General features: G+C 34.7%; 1 protein-coding gene across 1 annotated transcript; it reads left to right on the forward strand.

Annotated features, from left to right (window-relative positions):
* Positions 1-5861: 5861 nt before the first annotated feature.
* LOC117161659 (sodium channel protein Nach) lies at positions 5862-22167 on the forward strand. The gene is made up of 11 exons (XM_076619882.1): positions 5862-6545; positions 8271-8413; positions 8986-9049; positions 11158-11329; positions 12005-12150; positions 13106-13238; positions 13943-14225; positions 16199-16252; positions 16486-16657; positions 16723-16829; positions 21219-22167. The coding sequence occupies exons 1-11, from the start codon at positions 6346-6348 to the stop codon at positions 21431-21433; spliced, it is 1689 nt and encodes a 562-aa protein (XP_076475997.1). The 5' UTR covers positions 5862-6345; the 3' UTR covers positions 21434-22167.
* Positions 22168-23330: the final 1163 nt, after the last annotated feature.

Below are 23330 nucleotides of genomic sequence, written 5' to 3' on the forward strand. Positions count from 1 at the left end.
CTGTCACATGTCAGATACCGCAACGAGACTACGAAAGTAGAATATCATCTGGAGTAGGCAATATTTCTTATTGTAAATAAAAATACAATATCTTTGAAAGCAAAGCATGCGACAAGACGAAGAATAAAGTTATTCCGATGGTGAAACAGTAGCAAAGGCGGTTAGACATCAAGAGTGAGAATATTATATCACCTAAAGCAGACAGTATTTATTGTTCTATTATAAAATTGTTGAATAGATAGTACATTTGTATTTTATGTGTGAAAGTGAGGGAGCGAAGTGCAAGACGGCCCAGGTGTCCGTTGAAACAAAAGAGCAACTAGAAGAAAAAGAGCAAGCGAATGAGAGTGACTTCAGAGAGTAACCCACGTGTATAGCTAAACTATTTAATATGCAAATAAAGTTTAACTTTTTATTCTCTCCAAATTCTCTCCATACCTTAACAAAAATGATATAAATATATAAATGTATAATATAAAATATAAAATAATAAATAAATATAAATATCATATCTTTCAATCTAATACGAAAATGTTATCTAAAATTAAAACATACAAGACAAACGATGAAGTTATGGGTGCGACAGCAGTACAGCCCTGTCATAGCTCAAACAACATAAATCATTCAAACCAAACAGTATTCGCCGATAAATGAATCGAATGTCGACCGTATAACCCAGTTTTCACTATATTCTCCATCGTTGGCACATCGCGAGTAGAAACAGAGCATCGCCTCGCACCTTTTTATGATCCCTAATGTAAACGAAACCGGCTGAAACCGGCACAGGAATCCCAAAGGTGAGAGCCAGTCGTGCGACCGTCGAATACATAACTGTGCTATGTGGATATAATACAACTTGGTTTACTCAAATTTTGTATTTAGATAACATTTACATATCTCATTCTGTATCATGTTTGCAGTTTTCCGCGGTTTTTCTCCAATTTGTCTCAGATTTAAAAAAACTACAATTTTAAGAGTTATCTCGTGAAAAGAGGGATCCGTTGTACATTGCCACTGATCCACTTCGACGTATCGTAAATTCCAATCGTTCCAGGATCACAGAAAACAAATGAAATCTCTCGCGAACTACGAAACGGTACGGTATGGCATCGAGAAATCGAAGTTTCGTATGCAACGGGTTACACGCAAATCCCTAGCTGAAGCCCAAATCTGCGGCTTCTGAACATTAATAAAATATTTCAAGCCATACAGGTACGTTGCGCTTCGTGTGTGTCTCGTTGAGGATCAGAGGGCTAACTTGAGATAATTGAAATTTATATGGCTGCAGCCGAGATGATAAATAAGACAAAGATACCTAAAATTCTCTTGTTAGGGTTGTTATTAGGGTCGTTGATTATAGTATCGCCGTTGTATATTGCACCATTATACGAATTACTTATTACAGTGTAATTACCCTATACCTTAAATTTCTGATTTGAATGATTCTAGTTTGACAAAATATTATTGAAGCGACGAATAATCAAAGTGTAAATGGATTTGGAATTTGTATAAATCAATAGATTATTGCCATTTATTGCCATACACGTGTTTTTGTTGTACGACATTTTTGTATGATACATTAACTTGTATTCTAACTATGTAACTTAACTTCCTGTTTTATATTTTCTATTCTATGTATTTTTTGATACTGATTCTCATACTCTACTGTTTGAATTCTCTGTATGTCTATTTGAAACTGTGTTCAGCTCTATGAGTTTTTAAAATCATAGAAACAAAAGCATCCTACACTCCTCGTTAAAAAGATAACCCAGGTGTGCTATTTTTATTTTCTCAATGACGCGTGTAAAGTTTTTCGTCTGTAACGTATAATATCAAAACATTATGAGCTCAGAATATGCGGTTCGTTGAAAATAATTAAAAATATTATGAGGTGTAACAAAAAAAATTGTTTTATTTTAAGAACGAAATGATAACACATGTACAATAAGAAGATAATAACCAACATAAATTGTAACTAACAATAATTACTTATCAAACATATATACTTATTTAATAATAGGTACATTCCCTTTATTTTCTTTTACTTCTATTGTACGATTTGGTATCGATTTATATAGTTTCTGGATGTAATTTTGACTTAACGTGTCCCATTCGCGTACAATTGCACTTTTTAATTGTTGTACGTGTTGATACTGCTTTCCATTCGCGTATACGTCGTGAACAAGTTCTGCCCAGCAATTTTCAATAATATTAAGGTCCGGGGAGCGTGCAGGCCACGGCAAAATAGATATATTATTTTCATTAAAGTATGATTGGACCAATCTTGACGTGTGTACAGGCGCATTATCTTGTTGAAAGATGTAATCAGGTCCAGAAATGCGTTCTGCATGATTATTTATTTGTTCTTTGATTAAATTCATGTATCGGACACTATTCACTCTCCCATTGATGAACTTGATACTTGTCTTGCCGAAATAACCGATGCCGGCCCAAATCATCACGCTACCTCTTCCCATTTGTCGTCGAATTGCTGACATTGTCTCTTTTCTTGTGTCATGAAAATAATATTGGAACCCATTAGGACCATCCAAGTTGAATCTTTTTCATTTGAAAATAATACCCTTCCCCATTTCTTTTTCCAATGCGATCTTTCTTTTGCAAAGTGTAAACGTTCTACTTTGAGTTTCGTTTCTTTTTCAATTTTAGCCTCTTGATATTTTTGCAGGATGGTAGAACTCGACGAACACTTGAAACACTGGCACTAACACTAGATTTTTCCATTATTTGCTTCGTTGTTAACTGCGAGTCGGAAGCTACACGCAAAATTGCTCGCTTATCACGATCGGATAACGATGACAGCCGACCGGTACTTTTCTTTTTGCCATAATCTTCAACATTTTTTAAGAAATTGTGTATTACTCTACGACTTCTTCTTGTTACTTTCGATATTTTTGCTACTAATAACCGTTGCTGTTTTAGTTCCAGAATTTGCTTTTTGCAAACTCGTTTAATTTTTTCCCGCGTCCCATATTTACAAATTTATATAATATTGTACTGTAATCCTTACTCGTTGATAGATCATGAACTTACTGAGCAATTTCTCAACATATTAACAGAGTATGTTATCATTTCGACCTTAGTACGGAACAGTTTTTCTTTGTTGTATACAAACATCTGCGACATTGTGACTTATTTCCAGCAAGCCGCACATTCTGAGCTCATAATGTTTTGATATTACACGTTACAGACGAAAAACTTTACACGTGTCATTGAGAAATTAAAGATAGCACACCTGGGTTATCTTTTTGACGAGCAGTGCATTATGAAGCTAGACAACAATTTGGTCAATTTCGTAAAAATTTCCACAAGGCTCTATCATTGGCATAAACTCTAACTATTAGATTTATGACAGAGTAATATATTATAGAGACATGGCAGAAATGAAAATTACAAAGATATCGCAGTTATAAAGATGCACGAAAATATATAGTATTTAAAATGTATTAAATCATTATTATATTAATCATATATTATTTAATTAGAATTATTTACTATCTGAGATAAACAATTATTTATACGAAGAAAATTGAATATTATCTGAACGTAGATAACTAGAACGTAGAACGTAAAACCTCTAAACTCATAAATTCACAAACTTTATAAATTAAATAAACTCTAACAGATTTATTCAAATGTTGCATCTGAAGGAACTAAATCCAAAATTCAATACTCGGGAACGCAATTAGCTTTCATTAGAAACATTTGACCGTTCCGTAGCAACGAAATTATCACGATAGTCTTGCATGCGGAGAAATATGATTTTGGTAGATGAGAGAAATTAATATGAGAGGAAGGGTGGTTAAATTTAGGAGAAACCGCAAATCAAGCCGGCCGCAAATCACACAGAAGGTAGACAGTGCGAAAAGAATGACATAATGTTCGAGAAAATGTGAGGCTCGTGCAACGATACATCGCGGTATATCGTGATTTAATGAAACGTTGCACAGCAACTTCCGGTGTGGCTGATGCAAGATTTTTGCTATTTGTCTGCAGTGTATCTTCCTTATTAATCTTTTGTCGCAGACTACATACAGTGCAGATTTTTTTTTTTATGAATCTTCTATTTTGAATTACATACTTGCTAAAATTATAAATAGTAATATTGAGTAAATAGAATTATTCTCATTTAGTCCATGTTCGACTAATCAATATCGTCTTTCATCGTTCATGTTCAAGATTTGACACGAAGATGGTATCCCACTGGGGGTAGCCACCCACATGGTAATCAAACTGCTAAAAAATTCTACCAAATGTCCAAACTGGACAAATTGTGAATGTAAAGAATTAAATAAAAAAAAAATGTTCAAGATTTTGAATATATCATATCAGGATTTGTTATGTAAGATTATATACATAACAATTAAACTTGATAGGAAAATAAAGTTGTTTTGAATGAATGCATGTGTTCAATCGATTGACTTTTTATAGTTCACATAGATAAAAGAGGAACTAGCAAATTCTTTGAAGTCGAATATTTGAAATTCATAATACGCGTGATTCGTTCAGATTTCACGCGAATGTTATAATTAATTCTTCCTGTGAAAGGGGCTCATTAATATTTAATTCGGCTTTAGCTCCACTCGATCGGAATCCATAAAGTGGTCATTAATATTCAATTTGCAATCGCGACACTCCGTTACTCCGTTTCCGTTCCAAAGAGAGCGCGACGATTTCGAAATTATGACTTCGCTATTCTTCGCTATTCGTTTTTTTCTATATTTCAATCCTCAATTTATGTAAAATTTTAAACATAAATTTATTACAATATTATTTCTATATATTAAACTACTATTGTTTAAATTACTTTATTACTTTATTATTTATTATTCTACTATTGTTTAAATTATTCAAACAGGTTTACTTTAAATTATGTCATTGCTGTTATCTAAATAGTATAATTTTCTTAGTAATTATGATATTTATTTTTAGATTTAATTTTTGTAAATATCTCATAATTCACACTTTTTCAAATATGTTACTGCCCTAATAATATTTATAAGATTAATAGTTCTGGATAAATATAAACGTCAGCTTTCTAATAACCCTTAAGCCATTCAAACCATTTACGACTATCAATTCAAAAAATCCTTCATGGGATCGAAATTTTGATTAATATTTCACCCGCAAACAACTTAACCGATCAATCATCGTTCGAGTTCTATTTAATTCAGGCAGTATCGCGATTCGGTTGTCACGATGATGATCGCTGCGGTAAATTGATGATGGCTGTTACACCCTCGGCTACGGATCATTTGATAAGACACGGATAGCCGAAAATCTGTCTCTTCGATTTCCAACCAGCTCCAACTTTCTCGTGAAAGTTAAGGACATTAATAGAAGAGACGTTTGCGAAATCAGTGACTCGCGAACGCTCGGGAAACTTGGACGAAACTTCGTTTCCCCCTCTTCTTCGCCTTTTTATTCAACTATCGCTCATCGATCAGTTTCGTGTCGTCCTTTTTAATCAAACGATCGATGACTGATCGTGAAACTAGAAACGTGAGATTAAATATTTTTTATTACAAAAAAAAAAAAAAAAATAGAAGTATTTAAACGATGGAACATGAAGACATAAATTTATAGATAGCTTTTCTACCGATATAAATTCAAGAATAGTGTTCAGGTTCTTCCTTATTTTCATAATAAATCTGTACTTTTATTTACGACAGCGTAATATTTATTTCAATTCCCTGCTATATACTTGCATTTAAAAATTTCATTACAAAGGCAGGTCCAAAAGTTGTAACAAATTCCACGAGCATACGGATGATTCTATCGTGGATGTGCGTGAAACAAGCGATGACCATCGGTGGTGAAACGATGCCAGAGATACGCGGCTTTGCTTGCGTACTTGTATCGGAAGAACGATACGCGTGACAGAAAACAGAGGAGAAGGATGGGACGAGTAATTTACGTTCGCGAACTACAGTCGCCATGCAAATACCGAAAGCGAATGGCTAGACGTATAATTGTATCGAACATAACGTGATTTCGAGTTTCAACATTTTTCTCTTGATTACGAAATTTGGATTTCCATATTCCACACCTCTTTATACGTTTTATTTCAGATCCTTTCGTACACGGTTATTCGCCTCTCTTTTCATGGGATTTCGTTAAATTTCATTTTTCGTTAAACGTTATTATTATTACGGAGAGCGACTCGCGCGTTTCGAATTATTGCGTTCATTGGAATCCGTAATTTCACTTGGCCGTGTTTTCGTTTATAAATCCACGATGGCCGACGCAATATTAAAAATACGACGAGCACAGTGTTATCCGTGATCAGGAAGTTTTTCCAGAATTGACTGTAACGACGAGAGCAAAATGAAAGTTTGGTACGAGGATAAACCTAAATATAAGAAGGAATTCGAGGTTCCACTCGATTGGCTGTTAGAGACGCGTACGACTCGGTCCAGATCTCGTTTCATGCGAACGCTGATGAAATACTCTAAGCTGTACTGCAAGTACACGAAGTTGGCTGGATTCAGGTACTTCGTGGATTCGGAAGCAACGTGGTTCGACAGGTAATTTAGACGCAGGTGCACGCACCGATGGATTTCCACGCGAAACGCAACGAATTTCAAATAAACCGTGTTGACGATGAAACAATTTCGACGCTTATACAGATACTGTATACAGCTGTTTCCAAAGGTTGCGGGTACAGTATAGAATGTAGCACTAATAAAAATAAGCAAAAATCTTAACTCTCGTTTAGTATTGTTAAATTGTTTAGCACTTTGACTGCCACGTTGGTCACATATGACCGGCCACGGTGGTCATTGGTGATCGGAGCGCTTCAACTTCTTGCAATTGTAAAAATTGAATGAAAATTGACAGTTAGGGCATTTTGAATATAACTGATATTTATTTATTTATTTATTATTGCTTAGTCCGTGCCTTTCGGCTTTGGACGAACTTCCGATTTTACATCTCTTATGTCCATTTCTCTTCTTATATGTCTACCTCCCCTCTTTTCCACTTTATTCTATTGCACTCAATATAACTGATAAATAGAAGATACTGTGATTTAACTGTCCAATTTAACCGTTTAACATTTTTTTATAGCACTCTCTGCCAAATTTTCGTGCCAGGTACGCTTGCCCTTCTTTCTTCTGCATTTCGTGTCGCAATCTTTGTCGAACAAGTATATTTGACGGCTCTGGTGAATGGCACTGTGTAAGCTGCATTGCAAGTGTCATTCTAAAATCGGATACCTTGATTTTTGTGTTTGTTGCTTGTTTATAGAGTATCGTCGCGTTTGAAATTGATGTATTTAACAATAACTCTAAAGCTAATTTTATATACCACTTGAGGGTTCTTCTGTGGTGTAGAATATGCTATCATTTGATCCGATAAATCTACGACACATTTTCCTCTGTTGTGATCTACCACTACCATTAGTTTATCACAAACATCATTTTTTTGCGGATCTGTACCATTTCAGCCGAATGTTTCGTCGAAATCATAACAATGTCACGCTTGTCTCTTCATCTTACTGTTATATATAGAATGAGCAAATACTGTTTACTAATATCTTGTACACGTTTCAACAGTATATTCTGGACGTTTTGCTTGCGACGAAATAACGAACGCGAATGGTTTGTTGAAATAAACGAAGACTTGTTATAATATGTCGCTATCAACTGTTACCAAGGCGCCACGGTGGTCACCCGTGACCATCAATAAGATAAACGGTCCATTGGGGAAGAATGTTGTCTTACATCGTCAATTTAATATTATTTGAATAATAAAAATACTCCCGTGGCGTCCTGAGCGAAACATGTGATTTTGACGTGGCAGTCGAAGTGTTAATTAGTTGTTTCTATCTATTTGTTGTTAGCTATCTATTGTCTTAGATTGTCATTTGGAATACCTTATTGCACTACTTTATTCTATTACTAGATTAATTCGTTCAATCTTAAAATAGACTTCATGTTAACCTAAATTAAACTTTAAACTAAACTACTGCTATCATCGGTGATTCCGTTCTAATAATTCAGGATTGACAAATCTTTAGAGCCATATTTGTTCAAACGTATCTGTTTCATGTAATGAGTACTACATGCCGCATGCTACATTTTTTGAAACAGCCTGTGTACTGCCGCATCGTAACGTTCGACGAAAGCCTATTCCACGATGTAAATATTTAGAATTTACGACGGGGTGGAGAGAAAACTTGTTAACTGAAATTCGCGCGGTTGCACGCGGAAAAATTCATCCGATCGAGTTTTCCGGGACGATATTTTCAGAACGCTATGGTTCCTGGTATACGCGGTCACGGTGCCTGCTATGGTTTGCACGATTTATTACGGGTATCTCGAATTTATGGAGAATCCACTGTTCACTAGCGTTGAAACGGAATACTTTCCCACATACAAATTAAATTTCCCAGGTAAATTAAACATGCTTTTGTATATCTAGCTGTGCTATTGTTTAAAAATAGGACCGAGTAATTTTTTTACGAGACGAGCTGGATACTTCAATATCGAAAGATCGTTTATTCCAACTACTTCGAAAATTGCTGCAGTTTCTTCAGAAGTAAAATGAACGTCCAGCTAAAATGCCTGAAAGCTTTCCAAAGTTACTATCTGGCTGAAATTGTTTGGAACCTTTATTCTTACTGCAAGAGCATTTTCTCTTTATTTAACTCTACTAAAGTCCATTGTCGTGTCAATATTTTATTAGTCAGTTTATTCTGTAGTTCTATTTATTCTGTCGATGAATTCTGTTTTTGTTAAACTAATTTCTTTTCCTGTAATCATGCAAATTTTTGTTTGCGTTTGATTTAGTCACGTTTTTATGTATCCTTTTTCATTACTTGGTCCTTATTTATAATTTCTCTTATTGTGTGTATACATATATATGTATGTATAATAAACATGGATTAATAAAAAATCATAAAGCAAGGAATTTTCAATCTCGATTTTTCGAGAACGATTTCATACAAATTGTTTTTTTTTTAAGGCATAGCGATCTGCAGCATCAATCGAATAAGTCGTCGATCGGCGATGGAGTTGGCAAACGAAATGTGAGCACCGTCTAGCATTAAATAAACACAAGTGCCATTGACGAAGGGGCGAAACGCAGCCGCGGAGGAAGTAGAATGCAATCGAGCGCAGGGCGGTTAGGTTCATTGGACACCCCGTAGCACCGAATGGCGCTGCACGAATAATTTCAATTGCGGCCGAAGCTGCGGCTTCGCGTTTAGAATTGCCTTTCGTTCATAAACGAATTCCACCGCTATTTTCCTGCATTCCCGAAAATTCTATTTCGTACAAAGCCGCTGTTACGTATTCGTTCCAAACGAGGAAAATTCACCGAGGAGTTTCAGCATCAGCGTTATGAGGAAACTTATGAGCAAACGTTAGGAGTTTGACTGTATAATAGCCAAAATCAAGTTTCAACTTTCGAATTTGTAACTTTGTTGTAAAACGAAAACAGAGAAAATATTTCTGTAGGATATAACGTTTAAAGTAGCACCAGATGCTTATATAATAGAACTACATATATAAAAATACAAGGATGTACGTACAATATGTAGCATATTGTCGTGCAGAGCAGTTCGTAACATGCCCAGTTCTGCATATTTATTATTCATCATGAAATATTGAGAATGGATATTTGTCAACTGCTTGTTTAAGCATGACCTATAAGCACTGTCAGAGAAATATGATGCAATGTATTTATTATTTTGAACAGTACATTATCAACAGCATATTAATATTCCTTTTTTATATGTAAATTTATATGTAGATTGTAATAAATAGCGAATGGTACAGACTAGATATCCTTATCAAATTCTCTACAAATTTGAAAAAAATCTCATTCTTTATCCAAACATAAGTTTCAAGGATTAGAAACAATTAGGTTATCGATTTCGGTTATTAAATGTGTCATATAAAATCTTTATTCTAAGTAACTGCTATAAAAATTCCACACTGGTTTTTCTACCGCGCCTAAATTAATTTCTTAAGTCTGTATCGTTTCCTAGATTTGATTCTTGTATCGATTTCGCATTCATTGCGATCTTATGTTCCAATAGAAACAATCTAGTATCTACTTTTTATTATTTACTTTTATTTTTCAGCTGCTTAGTGATATTGAATTATGCTATATTTAAATTTCAGTTTCGAAAATAATATAATGTTTTACAGAACAATTTAGACAAAGATTTATGCAGGATTTTACAAGGATAATCTGATCGCTATCAATATTTTTATTCATCAGTTTATATATTAATCTGTCGGATTAATTATTTTCATAATTGACAGTAGAAAATATGGATGTCATGATTCACTTCTGTCTGAATTAGATTTCAAATTTTTCTCTCTGTAATGTAAACTTATGCTTCGTTCCAATATTTCTAGATCCATAATTTAAATACAAAGGGTACCGGTGATATATTTTTGCAAACACGTAACATTATTCCATAGTTTTCGGATCATCGCGATAATATCGCGCCGCGCCGGTCTATTTAGAAAGTTGCTCGCGTTGATGGAAGGAAACGTTCATTAAAAGGGAACGCAAAAACGTGTCCCTAATTAGCTTCGAATTTGCAAAAACTGGCCATTAATATTCGGTTAGCGAGAATTATTTTAAATTTACTTTGAAAAAAATTCCCATTAATATGCAACGTATAGCGTCGTATTTCTCCTCCTCTAGAGCACGAGAGAGATGAACGACTAATTAATACTGAAATCGCAACTAACGTTGTTTCACTTAATCATGATTTATAACGACGAGGATAAATATTTAACCCGATCCGTGTAATTCTATCTGATGTAAATTTGCGACTAATTTCCATGGATACTTTGGCCGCTTGTCCGCGTATGTAACGTCGAGCCGTTAATTTTCATGAGATAGAATTTTTAATTTAATTTTTCACCGAAACGTTTCGGAGAACATCGATCGCCGACTGCCTTCTAACGAATACGTTTTATTATATTACATCGTTTACTCATTCACCTCGCGCAATTGACCAACCGTATCCATGGAAATTTGTCTGATCAATTTCAAAAATTGCATCTACATCTTCTTTCCCCGTGCTCCGTATTTTACAAGAGTTTTACATAAACTTTTTATCAAAACCAGTATTCCTTGTAATTTTGTTCAAAGTTCCATTTAATTAACATTCAGCTTCGCGGCGAATATCTCTGATTTACCCGTCGACGAGATTCTCAACATGATTTCGCAACTGGGCGATCTTTACGACTCGGAGTTCAAGCCGCAAAACCGGCTCTATCGAATCGACCAACTTCTCACTGTGTTTTACAATGGCTATTACAGCATCACCGACATAATGAAACGAGTGAGCTAAAATCAGAGTGTTTGCTATTCACTAACTTTCTCATCTCAAGTGCCTTTTCTAGAACGAACGTGATTTTGTTAAGATCGGTATTTTTGTTGTTTATCGTTCTGTATTCATAAAACACGCGATAAAAACTATAAACGTATCGCGCCACGAATCTATCGAATAATCTAATATCATATAAATTCAAATATCTATTCTTTCTAATTTACTTATAATTCTCAGAGAGGATTGATTGTAAAAATTCTACCAAATAAAAAAAAATCTATTCTTCCAACACGCTGTAATCCACGAACTTATCGAATGATTTAACATTATTCAAATTCCAATATTTCGTGTCATCTATTCTTTCAGCACGTAAACTACTGTATTAGGTGGTCCGAAAAGTTTCTTTCGTTTTATAAGGAAATAATGGATGCGCAATATTTTCCGTTTTATATTATTTTATCGAATTACGTATGATCCATTTTGTTGTTTATCAAAATAAAGGTCACAATGTTCGACAGATTAGGTTTCATGTTTGTATAAAGATGCATCGTTGTAAAAGACGTGACTGGAAAAGAAAGACACTTTTTGGACAACCTAATATTTTTCGCAATATTCTGTAACAGAGCTTTCATCTTTGATGAAATTTCTGTCTGCCATTAACCAATGTCTACGTGACAAACGTTTCAGTTGACGCCACAATGTTCCTCCATGCTGTCGAAGTGTCGGTTTCATGACGAGGAACGGAACTGTTCAGAGCTGTTCGCGTTCCGCAAGACGCAGGACGGCTTCTGTTGTACCTTCAATTACGCGACTAAAGGGGACGACACGCATTTGTGAGTTTCCAGACCACCTAAATTCTCTTTGCGTCCTGTCAATGAATCATTTATTCGGACAGCGCAGCGTCGCGAACCGCGTGCGAGAAATTTATTTTTCAGTACTCTTGACCGTGTTCATGCACAGATCCGCGTGTAAATTTCTGTTCGTTTCATGTCTCGTATGTGTTTTCACACTAGAACTACCGATAGTTAACGCGAAGCTATTTTTACCAAAACCAGTCAAAATGAAAAGACCAATGTCTTTAAAAAATACGTAATAACAGAATATTTTTATATTTATTGATTTCTTACGGAAGGAATCCCATGTTATGTAGTACATTTTTGGTATTATTAATCCATCTGGAACCATGACCTCTAAACGAGGCTAAAACGACATTTATAAAATTGTAGAACCAGTCGTTTTGACTGCTGTGGTATTTCTAATGTTAACATCTAGCGATCCAGCGATCGATCTGGAATTTTCCTGATAACTGATATCATCATATTGAATGATACGCAATAAAAATTTTAAAAACGTGTGGCAAGTTGTAGAAATCGAGGAAACTGGTTAATTGGGGTTCGATAAACAGATCGCAGGACCCTTTTACACTTTGACAAGTATAGTCATTTTGACTAGTATTGGTATAAGTAGCCTTGATACAAAATTATTTTGAGTTTGAATGCATAAAAGACAAAATAAAATTCATTATATTATTCCTTTAGTTATGGTTCCGAAAGTCGTTACATCATTGCGGGAAAAAATATAACATGAAGTAGGAATTTTAAAATAAAATTGTAAAACCACTCAATTTGACTGGTGTGTGGTAGTTCTAGTGTTAACCTTGGTGCAATTTCCTTCCCATTTCTTTCTCGCTGCATGGAAATTATTTCGCGAGTAACAACCGCGTTTCGTGCACGCGATTCACCATTTTTTCGTTGTGTCTTTGTGAATTTTCATCGATCATGTTCGCAGGAACCGCGAGGTCAGTCACCGAGTGGAATCGATGAAGGTGCAAAATTTGACCGAGAACGGCGGGCTGTCGGTATTGCTGGAACCGTTTCTGGACGATTACTTCTACCCTATTTTCCCGAGCGCCGGCTGGAAGGTAATTTTTCATCAGCCGAGTTGAAGCTAGCGCCTGCACGGAACGCTTACGGAATTTTTAATTCTATGGACGTGGCGTTTCTTCCTTGTGTTGCTCGTCTCGTTCAGATATTCTTCGAAACAGGCTGTTTAACATTCAGCCAAAAGCTTCGAATAATATCATCGTCGATGTATTCGTGCGCGACATTTAATGGATTATTAAAGTCAAATATTATCAAACTAGATCGACGGTGATCATAATGGTCAATTGCTTGTTGATCGGTCTTTTGCGTCAGATCGTACAACGATCTTCCACGAAATTCTGAATTAATATCACGTGCTGGTCGACAATTTTCGACGGATCGAAGACAGGTTTCGTCAGTTCCGAAATAATTTGGCGAAAATTCAACCAGAAATTAGGCAGAAACAAGTCTCGGTCGTGATCACGCCGCCAGAAATGTGGATCGTGGTAGCTTGTGAGGATTATCTCGCGCAACAGCCGAGGTTCGGTGCATTATGCAAATGCAGTTTCCTTTTTCTCTTGCTAGAAACGATTCGCTTACGACGTAAATATACCACGTGAATATTTCACTCGTCGCTGGTCGGTTTGACGCGATTATTTTATAATTATTCATAAACGTTGACATTTTCTACGACGAATGACCGACAGATAGCGGTATTTTTATTTTGTTTTGAAAAGCTAATGGGCAAATTTTACGCTATCAGGTGACGATCTTTAATCCGTACGATTATCCGGACATGACAAGTGGAGGCGTGATCGACTTTCTAGTCTCGCCCAGGGTGCACCGGAGCGTGGAGCTAGAGGCAATCATGTTTTACAGCATAAGAAGTATTATGTCGTATGCTCTGGAGAAACGCGATTGTGTATTCGAGGATGAAATGACTTCCCTTCGGATGTTTTACACTTACAGCGACTGCATCGTTGATTGCAAGACGCAAGATATGTGGAAAATCTGCAAGTGTATACCTTTCTTTTTACCTAATCGAGGTAAGATTCGTAAGTAAATAAACGTGATATTGTGGATAAAAAAAAGGGTTGTACCTATAAGGCAATTTGAGTAAATAAGAAAGAAACTCTCATTACAGAATCAAGTGTTTCTTTTTCGAATAAGAAATAAGAATTTCGTCGATTTTCTATAAGAGCTCGATGTAACTAACCGTGACAATTTTTTCAGAAAATTTCTTTGAAATACAAAGCTTGAATTAGAGTATTGTTCAAGTACTTAGTAAGGGAATCTTCGTGTATTGTTTTTTACTGAAACAAACATTAAAATATCCACGCAGTTCTTGTTAAATATCATAATGTTATTAGGTCATTGTCCTAGGTATTTCCATCCTACATAGCTAAATTAGCTCACTTTTAAATTTGTATCTTTTATTATCATTAATCTCTACTATTCATTCATGCAGATTTCTTCAATTCCCGGATTCAATTTCCGCTTGGTAATACAGTGGTTATAAAAAACATTGGCATACTATTTTATTTATAGATGTGATTACAAAAATTTGATATACTATGAAAGTAAGAAATAAAGATAATATGTCATAAAAAGAAAGAGTTTCATTTGAATATATATATGTATACACAAAATAGGACTATGGATATTAATTTAATGAAAGTAGGGTTTCTCTAATTTATTAAACTTACGAGTCGTTTCATGCTTATTACTAATTCTTCCCACAAGATTCCGTGAAACTGGCGCGTTCCAGAATTCTAATCCCTTAACCGAGAAAACAAGCAAGGCAAACGCAGGATCGTGCTTTCCCAGCAGCGCCGTTATTTCAGCGCGTAATGTTTTAAAAGCAGAGACAGGCGCGACAAGGTCGACACCGCGAGGCGTGAGAAACGTTGAAAGGGTCCTCCACCATTTCCTATTTTCACTTTCACTCTGCGTCGAAATGAACCGCGACGACGTAGACTGGCTGAGGCCTTTGCAAGACATTAACAGCACCCTGCCCTTTCTCCTGAGATTAGAAGCTACGAGACTCGGCCCATCTGCCGAGCAACCTTTTTTACCGGCGAGCTTCCCAACGACTTAAAGCATTAAAGCGGATCGTACGAAATGGGGTATTAAACGAAACGAAAGAAGATTGCTACAATTCTGTCGTAAATCCGACAATAGTTTCATATCGTTGCTCTCGTTCTTTGAAACGTTTAATGTTGCCATGTTGCTTATTAAAATAATAATACTCTTGGAACGAATGGAGCAAGCTAGAAAGTATTCTAAATGCTTCGCTGCTTCAATTTAATTTCAATTAAAGTCTCGCACCATTTGTTTTCCGACTCGTTAACGAGGTCTTCCCGAGATGGTTCAAAGTTGTTACAATTTCACCAACCAGAATGTGCATTCCCAAAGTTCAGGTAGTTCTAATATCACACCGTGGGAGAACTTTAAGCTTATCTTTGTTTTAAACCATTTCATTAGGTTCCGCGCTACGATATTCACGGCGTTTCTTGAATAATTCAGATCGAATCATTCTAGTATTTTTAATAGTATTATTAATATTCTTCTTATTCTACTTATTTTTCATATTTTTATTATTAGAACGTTTTTTAATATTATTATCTATAATATTTTAATATTATATTATTATTTAATTATTATTATATTTATATAAATATATTATTATATTTTTGTTCAAAGCAGTTTCGTCAAACAGGGTTGCGTGTAGTTTTGTCTTTTGCAATTTTCATGTCTTTTAATCGTATTTCTTGAATAATTCCACACTACCAATAGCTGTATTTTCCGATTTAGCGTATTCAGCGTCTTTCATTCTAATATTTGCTCCCAAGTGTTTTTGTGAGGATTAGAAATTTTCTCATTTTGGTTATATTTAATTAAAGCTATCTTACGTAGGTTATTGTAACACTTAATTATTGGTATTAATAATAATATTAAAAAAGTTATATGCTCAAAATATTAAAAAGTTCCCTTTGATATTTGTTTTCTGTATTTCCAGAATCTAGAAGGGTCTGCAATTTGGAAGATGTGCCATGCTTGTCGCAACATAAATGTAAGCACCGTCGAAATTCTCGTGACGTCAATCATGTAACAGCGTTGAATTGTCCGGCCGAGTTATCATTGTGCCATGGTCTCTACACGAAATTGATTAATTAATGAACTTTCCATGATTAATTGTAACGCTACGAAATTCATCATTCCCTGTGTATTCTAACGATGATATGTATTTGATTATATTACAAGGATAAAACAAAGTCTACAAGTTGATTGGTATTTAAATTACAGCTACGTGGTTTTCCGTGGTGCCACATGAAAATCTATATAATAGCAATGACAATATGGATAAAACGAATACATTGTACTGCCATAATTGTTATCCTGAATGCAGCCATGTGAAGTATAATGCGAAGATGGCTATGTCTGGTTTGGAGTCTAATCAACACGTTGCCGAAGTTTTGTAAGTAAATATCTATTTAATGGCTCTATCATCTTGTAATAAACGGTATGATCTTAAATTCGAAGAACTGACGTGGAAATCAAGAATCAATCACTGTTGACGATATATTTTAACAACTTTGGTACGATCAAATTGAAGCAAGACGTGATTTATCGTTGGTATGAAATTATGGGTGAGTGAAGTCTATATTAAAATTAAAGTATTTTTATAACAAATAGGAAAAGAGTGATTCTAGATGAGGAAATAACTTGAAAACGTAGAATAAAATTTGTCCTTACTTTAATTTGACGAAGCTTTATTTTAAAAAATGGAGATTAAATATTTTATTGATAAAAGTTAGCGCGTCTCGCTGTGAATTAATAGTTCTACTGGTACTTGTGTTGGTTATATTGTTGTGGAGAACAGAGAATGAATCCATAAATTTTACGCCAATATATAATGATATAATAAATTGTATGCAATAATAGAAACTTAATTTCAGAATGATTTATCATAATGAATTTGTATTTATTATTTATTACAGTTATTGAAATTTAACAATTTCTAAAATAATAAAGTTCATCGTGCATGAATATTTCGTATCACTCGGTGTTTTTAATTCCCCACCATAATAAACACAAACATAAACGTAGATTATTAATTCACAAGTCCCTTATAATTCAAAAAAATTCCTTACCAGGGGAATATTTAAAATTAATTTCCTTGGAAACAAAGCTTCATATGAAAAATTGTATTCTATATTTTCGACTTATTCGCACCTTTTTCCGCTTGTACCTCTATAATTTTTCTTCAATATAATCTTTCTCTATAAATTCTCTAAGTGAAATGAGCTAATATTTTCTTACGATTAATAATATACGTTTCTATTTCGTTTATCTTTTATCGTTTCGAGTATTGTCCAAGCTCGAGCATCGGTCATTTCAAATTCATCAAATTTCCAGCAGATCTGTCCTTTTCCATTTGCATTTAAATTTTTAGCTCAAAGTGTTCGGTGCAGAATAAACATTCAAGGGTAAAAAAAAAACGAGGTTAAGAGACTTCGATTAGCGACACTAGCATCACTGGAAACTCCCAGGGCAAAGTTCGAGAAACGAAAAAACAAAGATCACAAAATACAGACGATTTCATTGTGTAACGAAAGGTTCGTAGCGCAAGGTTTCTACGGGGGTGTAATCTGTTGGCCAGTGACTCGAAAGAAGGAAATAAAAACAGGGAAACAGCTACGAGTTGATCCATTGTGCTATGTACATACGCTCGTGGTTGCAAGTAATATAATGCACTCGGGATAAAGAACATACATTTTTCGTTAGGAAAATTCACTCGCTTTCTTCCTTTGCGTAACGGGATAGGAGAGGAAACGTTTTTTGTCCCATGATGCATGGTGACATAATATTACGTAGCTGTAACAAGGAAATATAAACACCTTTTCCACAAAGTAACGTGTAACGAAGTAACAAAGTAACGGTATTAAAAGTTTAATGGAAATTCAGTGTTAAACGTATATACACAAAGGGACTGAGAATTTTATTACTCGACTGTAGATATTAACGCATTTACAGAAAGGCAAAAGGTGTAAAACATAAAAACGTACGAATCACTCAAAGAATGATATTATGGGTATGAAATAAATCTCTGCTTATTACGTTTCTTCAGTTGTATCAATGAAGATATGAATTTTATTGCAGTAGTATATAGAGAATTGGTTATATTTGTTTACAGCTATATTACAGATTACAAAATACTTAAAATTGAAATAGCTTTGGTAATTAATTATTGGAAATAGGGGCGATCTCACAATCCAAAGCCCGACTTTAGTTTTCAAGTTATGAAGCAATTTCTGCTTTATACTATATATATTAGGTAACAATTTATTTTAGAAATTTTTTTTCTGTAAACGACTTTTCCGTGACTTATGACTTTTCAATAAGTATATGTATAATGATTTTATTTTATATATTTATTTACAATGATAGAACAGAAAACTATAATTATTTAACTAAAACTACTTTTTAATATATTAATTGAGAATTGTGGATCTTAATGCGAACACTTAGATTACATTTAGAATTGATATCAAAATAGTTTCAGATTTATTGAATATGTGATTTACAAGATCTTCGACGATACACATTTGCACGCGTCTCAGCACTCTCTTTGTCTCACTACCTTCTATACCACACTACCAACGGAACAGTTGCATTCATCTGTTGTACGAGACGCTGTGCATGCACATACTCTACACACTCATACTCGTGCATGTGTGTCACTACTACGCGGCTAATCTAGTGTAGCACACAAAATGACACATATCTCAATACAACTAATCAACTCCTAACGGCTAACGACAACTCATAACTTACAGCTTACATCAACCAACAACAACAACAACAACCTCATTTCCCACCAAAGCGACCTTTTTTAACTGTTTTCGTACTCTCACAACACACGTTTTTACAGTCGTGTACGACCAAATATGGCCACGTTCGACTTTCAAGCGTTATTATATTTATCTATAATAAGTATTAACTTATTATAAATATTTAGCCATGTCACCGCGCCACGCCAGAAAAAATTACTGAAAATTCTCAATGCGAGAATTGATTGTAAATAATAACAAATAGAAAAAAAAAACTTTCAAGCACCCACTTTTCTGAAGGGCCAGGGACATGTCGCTGGGCCCAATGTGTTATGGGAATTTCCCATATCTTCTGGCCCGCCAGCACTTTCACTTTCTATTTGCACTGTAATTCGTACTCCTTGCAAGTTCATCGATTTTTACATGATTGTGTCACGATACTACATATGTGTTATATATATCAATCGATTCGTTGAATATTATTTGACGCAAACGTTGGCGACCGCCAAAATTAACACAGTATTAAAAATGATTATCTTATTGATCTATATAACAGTGTAGCCGTCTATTCAAGGATGAAGTGTAATCATAACTGAACTTAAATAAATTGTTTGCGAATATCTTGGAAAATAAGGCTGAACGGCGGTTGTAAGTGTGTATATGGAAAAGTTGTTCAGGATGTTGATCATTTTTTTTCCTTTCTTACTACACTTCATAGGTCATTGAAATATGACGATAAGATCGTTTCTATTCTCAATAATTACCGTGAACCTATGTGGAGCAATGAATCTCGAACACGTTGACTGCCATATGGTATCTCACTGGGGGTAGCCATCCACATGTTACTTACCAATTAAGTTAGAAAAATTTACCAAATGTCCAGCTGGACAAATTGTAAAGTATAAATTAAATAATAATAATAAAAAAAAACGCTGACTGTCATGACACCCGTATTCGGGTGTCAACAAAGTTTCTGGTCAGGCCGCGTAACCATTATTCGGGTGTCATTTATTTGACTACTTGCGAAGGATCGTCGTAGGTATTTGAAAAGATATTCCATAATAATAAAACTGTTGAATTGTTATAAAAGTAATACGAAAATGGTTTATTAAAAAAATTATTTAGAATGTAAAACTAGGAAATAAGTTTTCAATTTTTCTTTTCGACATTGTAACGAATTAGGGCAGAGATTTTAAGTTATACCGTTCGTTGCTCGGCCAAGATTCAAAATGATTTTGTAGAAAGTGGAGAGATGAGAAACAAATGTGAAGGAATGGGAACAAAAGAAACGAGAGATCATTCTTGAGACCACCACTTGAGCGACTCGCATTATTAAAATATCGATGGGAGCACCTAGCAGAGAACGTTTGGTACTGTTGCACGCGTGACCTGACGGAAATTTTTTTGAAAACACGCGTGGCAGTCAACGTGCTAATGTTTTTCTTTTATTTAATTCTTTACATTTACAATTTGTCCAATTTGGACATTTGGTAGAATTTTTTAACTGTTTGATTATCATGTGGTTGCCTACCCCCAGCGGAATACCATCTTCGTGTTTGTTAGGTTGTGTCCTTTGTGAGGTCTGCTGGGTGTTTCCTTTTCAGTCTTCTTTCTATGTTTGAGGTGTTGATCGTTTCCACAGTTAGCCGATTTGGGTGTGTTCCTATTCTTTCTTTATATTTTTCTGCGTATCTTTTTCTGCTTTGACCGTTACGCGCTAATGTGACAAAAATAACTGTACTGGATTGCATGAGTGCACTGTTCACATGTATGTTGACATATAGTGATTGGTTGTTTCACCCATTGAGTGAAAAAATGTTTGTGCGTTTCATAAATTGCACTTCAACAAAATATATCGAAGGATTGAGAATTTTGTCACTAAATTATTTACAATTCTGCATTTATAGAAATCCTAAAAGTGTAAAAATACATAAAAATGTGCAAAAAAATATTCATTGATAGATGAAACAAATCTCTCAGGCTCTGTTTCTTTATTTGCTTTATAAAAATATAAATTTGCATATGCCTTGATACTTTATTTATTACATGATGTAATGAGGATGATAATAATGCAAATATACTTCAGAACTTCTACCTCCTTCTGAAAATATTCTTCCTTTTTTTCTGTCCTCTCTTCTTAATGTATCCTAATTCGGTTCTAGGTGGTCGAGGAAGTAATTTAACCGTTCGATCGACGTTTTGCAGGTGAAGCTAGCGGTATTTGCGGCATCTTCGTCGGTTTCAGCCTGATCGTGGTCGTCGAGTTCGCTTATTTCGTCGGGCTGTTCGTACTCGAGCTTTTAAAGGGACCAACTCCGACCGATGGAAAATGGGCCGAGAGCGAACAAACGCCAATACAGTCAATTTATTGGGGCGAGTTGTATTCGTACGCGAGAACGACAAAGAATCAACGTGATTGAGCTCGTCGTAAATATTAGCACGTTTCACGATTTCAACGTTCGTTTGAATAATGTAGTTCAATTTCATCTTATTTTTGCACCTCTGCTTCTTAAATTTCGATAAAATCACATGATATCTTATAATAGAAATCTCAAAATCAGCTTCGTTAAAATTGATTGTATCTTCACTTTTGTAAACTTTGTTTTTTCTTGTGTATTTTGCTAGTTTTCATTATATTTACTTCTTGTAGTATTACAGTTATTGTGGTATATAGTACAGCAGTATATTATTGTAGTAGCTTGTAATGAATCTTTGTGGTGTTGTTCCTGACCCCATTGTTATCGTTCTGAAATCGTTGTGTTCTTTATAAATTGCTAGAACTTCCCCTTTCGGTGTCTTAACCCTGTTTTGTCATCGTTGAAATTCCTCCTCCTCCTGCCACGCCGCTCCTTTTACTCTTGAAATTCTTTTTAGCGTTTGCCTTCCACTGCACATTTTATTGGAGTAATTCTTCATTCCTTAGACAACTGGATTCCGTCACTACTCGAGTTCTCCTTTTCGGCTGATAGCATTGTTTCTCCGAATGTACAGTCTTATACTAAGTCTCAATTCCATCACGATAGAGCGGTGTACTTTGGGAAGATATCGTCGGAGCGAGAGATTATTTTCTATTATTGATAAAAGACAGGCATTGGCCACAGAAATAGTTAAAACGAAAAGCAGTAGTCTCATAAATACTTTATAATAATCAGACAATTGTTAAAAAATAATTTTTACGAAAATGAATAATTATTAGTTCATTAACCAACAACGTGGCGTGTAATAGAGAGTAGAATCCACAATTTATTTGTACAGATTAATAACGGTACAATTTTGGGGATTTAAATGATTTTTGATGAAAAATATTGATAAAAAAAGATATTGTTTCTCCCCTTCATTATGTATTTTTTCGCATTTCATTCATTTTAATTTCTTTGGTATTAGCTTTGTACTTTAGCTTTGCATTAATTTAACAATTCCTTAATACCATATCTAAAAATCACCAAAAATGGAATACTATCTGCTGAAGTAATTACTTCAAGAAAAACTCTACATCTTTATTTTTGTATATCTGTGGCTTGGAGACCGCTGTTACGCAGAAAATAGAATTTAGCGAAACAAAAATATTCTAAATAAGAAGAGGTGCATATTATTGTGCCCCTGAATATAAATTATGTTTTGGGTTACAAGGTCTAGAAGCAAAGGAGCTAATAAATAAATTTCTATTTATGTTTCTTGTAGCCTTTAGCTAGAGCTACAAGATTAACTTTTTTGGTAATATCAATAAATATATGAACGTGTTCCCTATCGATTCTATTGTATTGTAACACGCTAAAAGTGAGGATCTGGATCAGCATAAACTTATACATTATACTTATACCTTTATTTATTTCAAGATATTTTTCTATTACAAATTCTATCAGTCAACCTCAACACTATCGAAAACAGAAAATATTCTATAAGCTACTTCATATATCCACCTTCAACCTCGGGAAGAATTAAAATAAAGACATATATTTCCTGGAGGAATTAGCGATTCTTCTGGTTTCTTGCTCCCGGGACTTAGCAAAGGGCAATCTAGCACTCTACAAGGGAATACTGCGCGCTGTAAGCTTGCAAGCTTTCTAACGAGCCTTTGCTACAGGTTCGTTTAAAGCCTTAAAGCTGATCTCATCAAGCGTGGCGCAGAGACGAATGAGAGATACGCTATAGATTTCAGTCACATACACGCATATGCACATACAACATTTCTAATATTAATATATGTGCAATATAATTCCGAATGTTTCCTCATTATTAATTGTATTGGAGTTGCAAGGAAGAGAAAGAAATTCGATCAAATTAATTATCATCGATTGCGATAGACGCGCGATACTA

Source organism: Bombus vancouverensis, chromosome 7 (genome assembly GCF_051014615.1).
Source record: "Bombus vancouverensis nearcticus chromosome 7, iyBomVanc1_principal, whole genome shotgun sequence".
Lineage (NCBI taxonomy): Eukaryota > Metazoa > Arthropoda > Insecta > Hymenoptera > Apidae > Bombus > Bombus vancouverensis.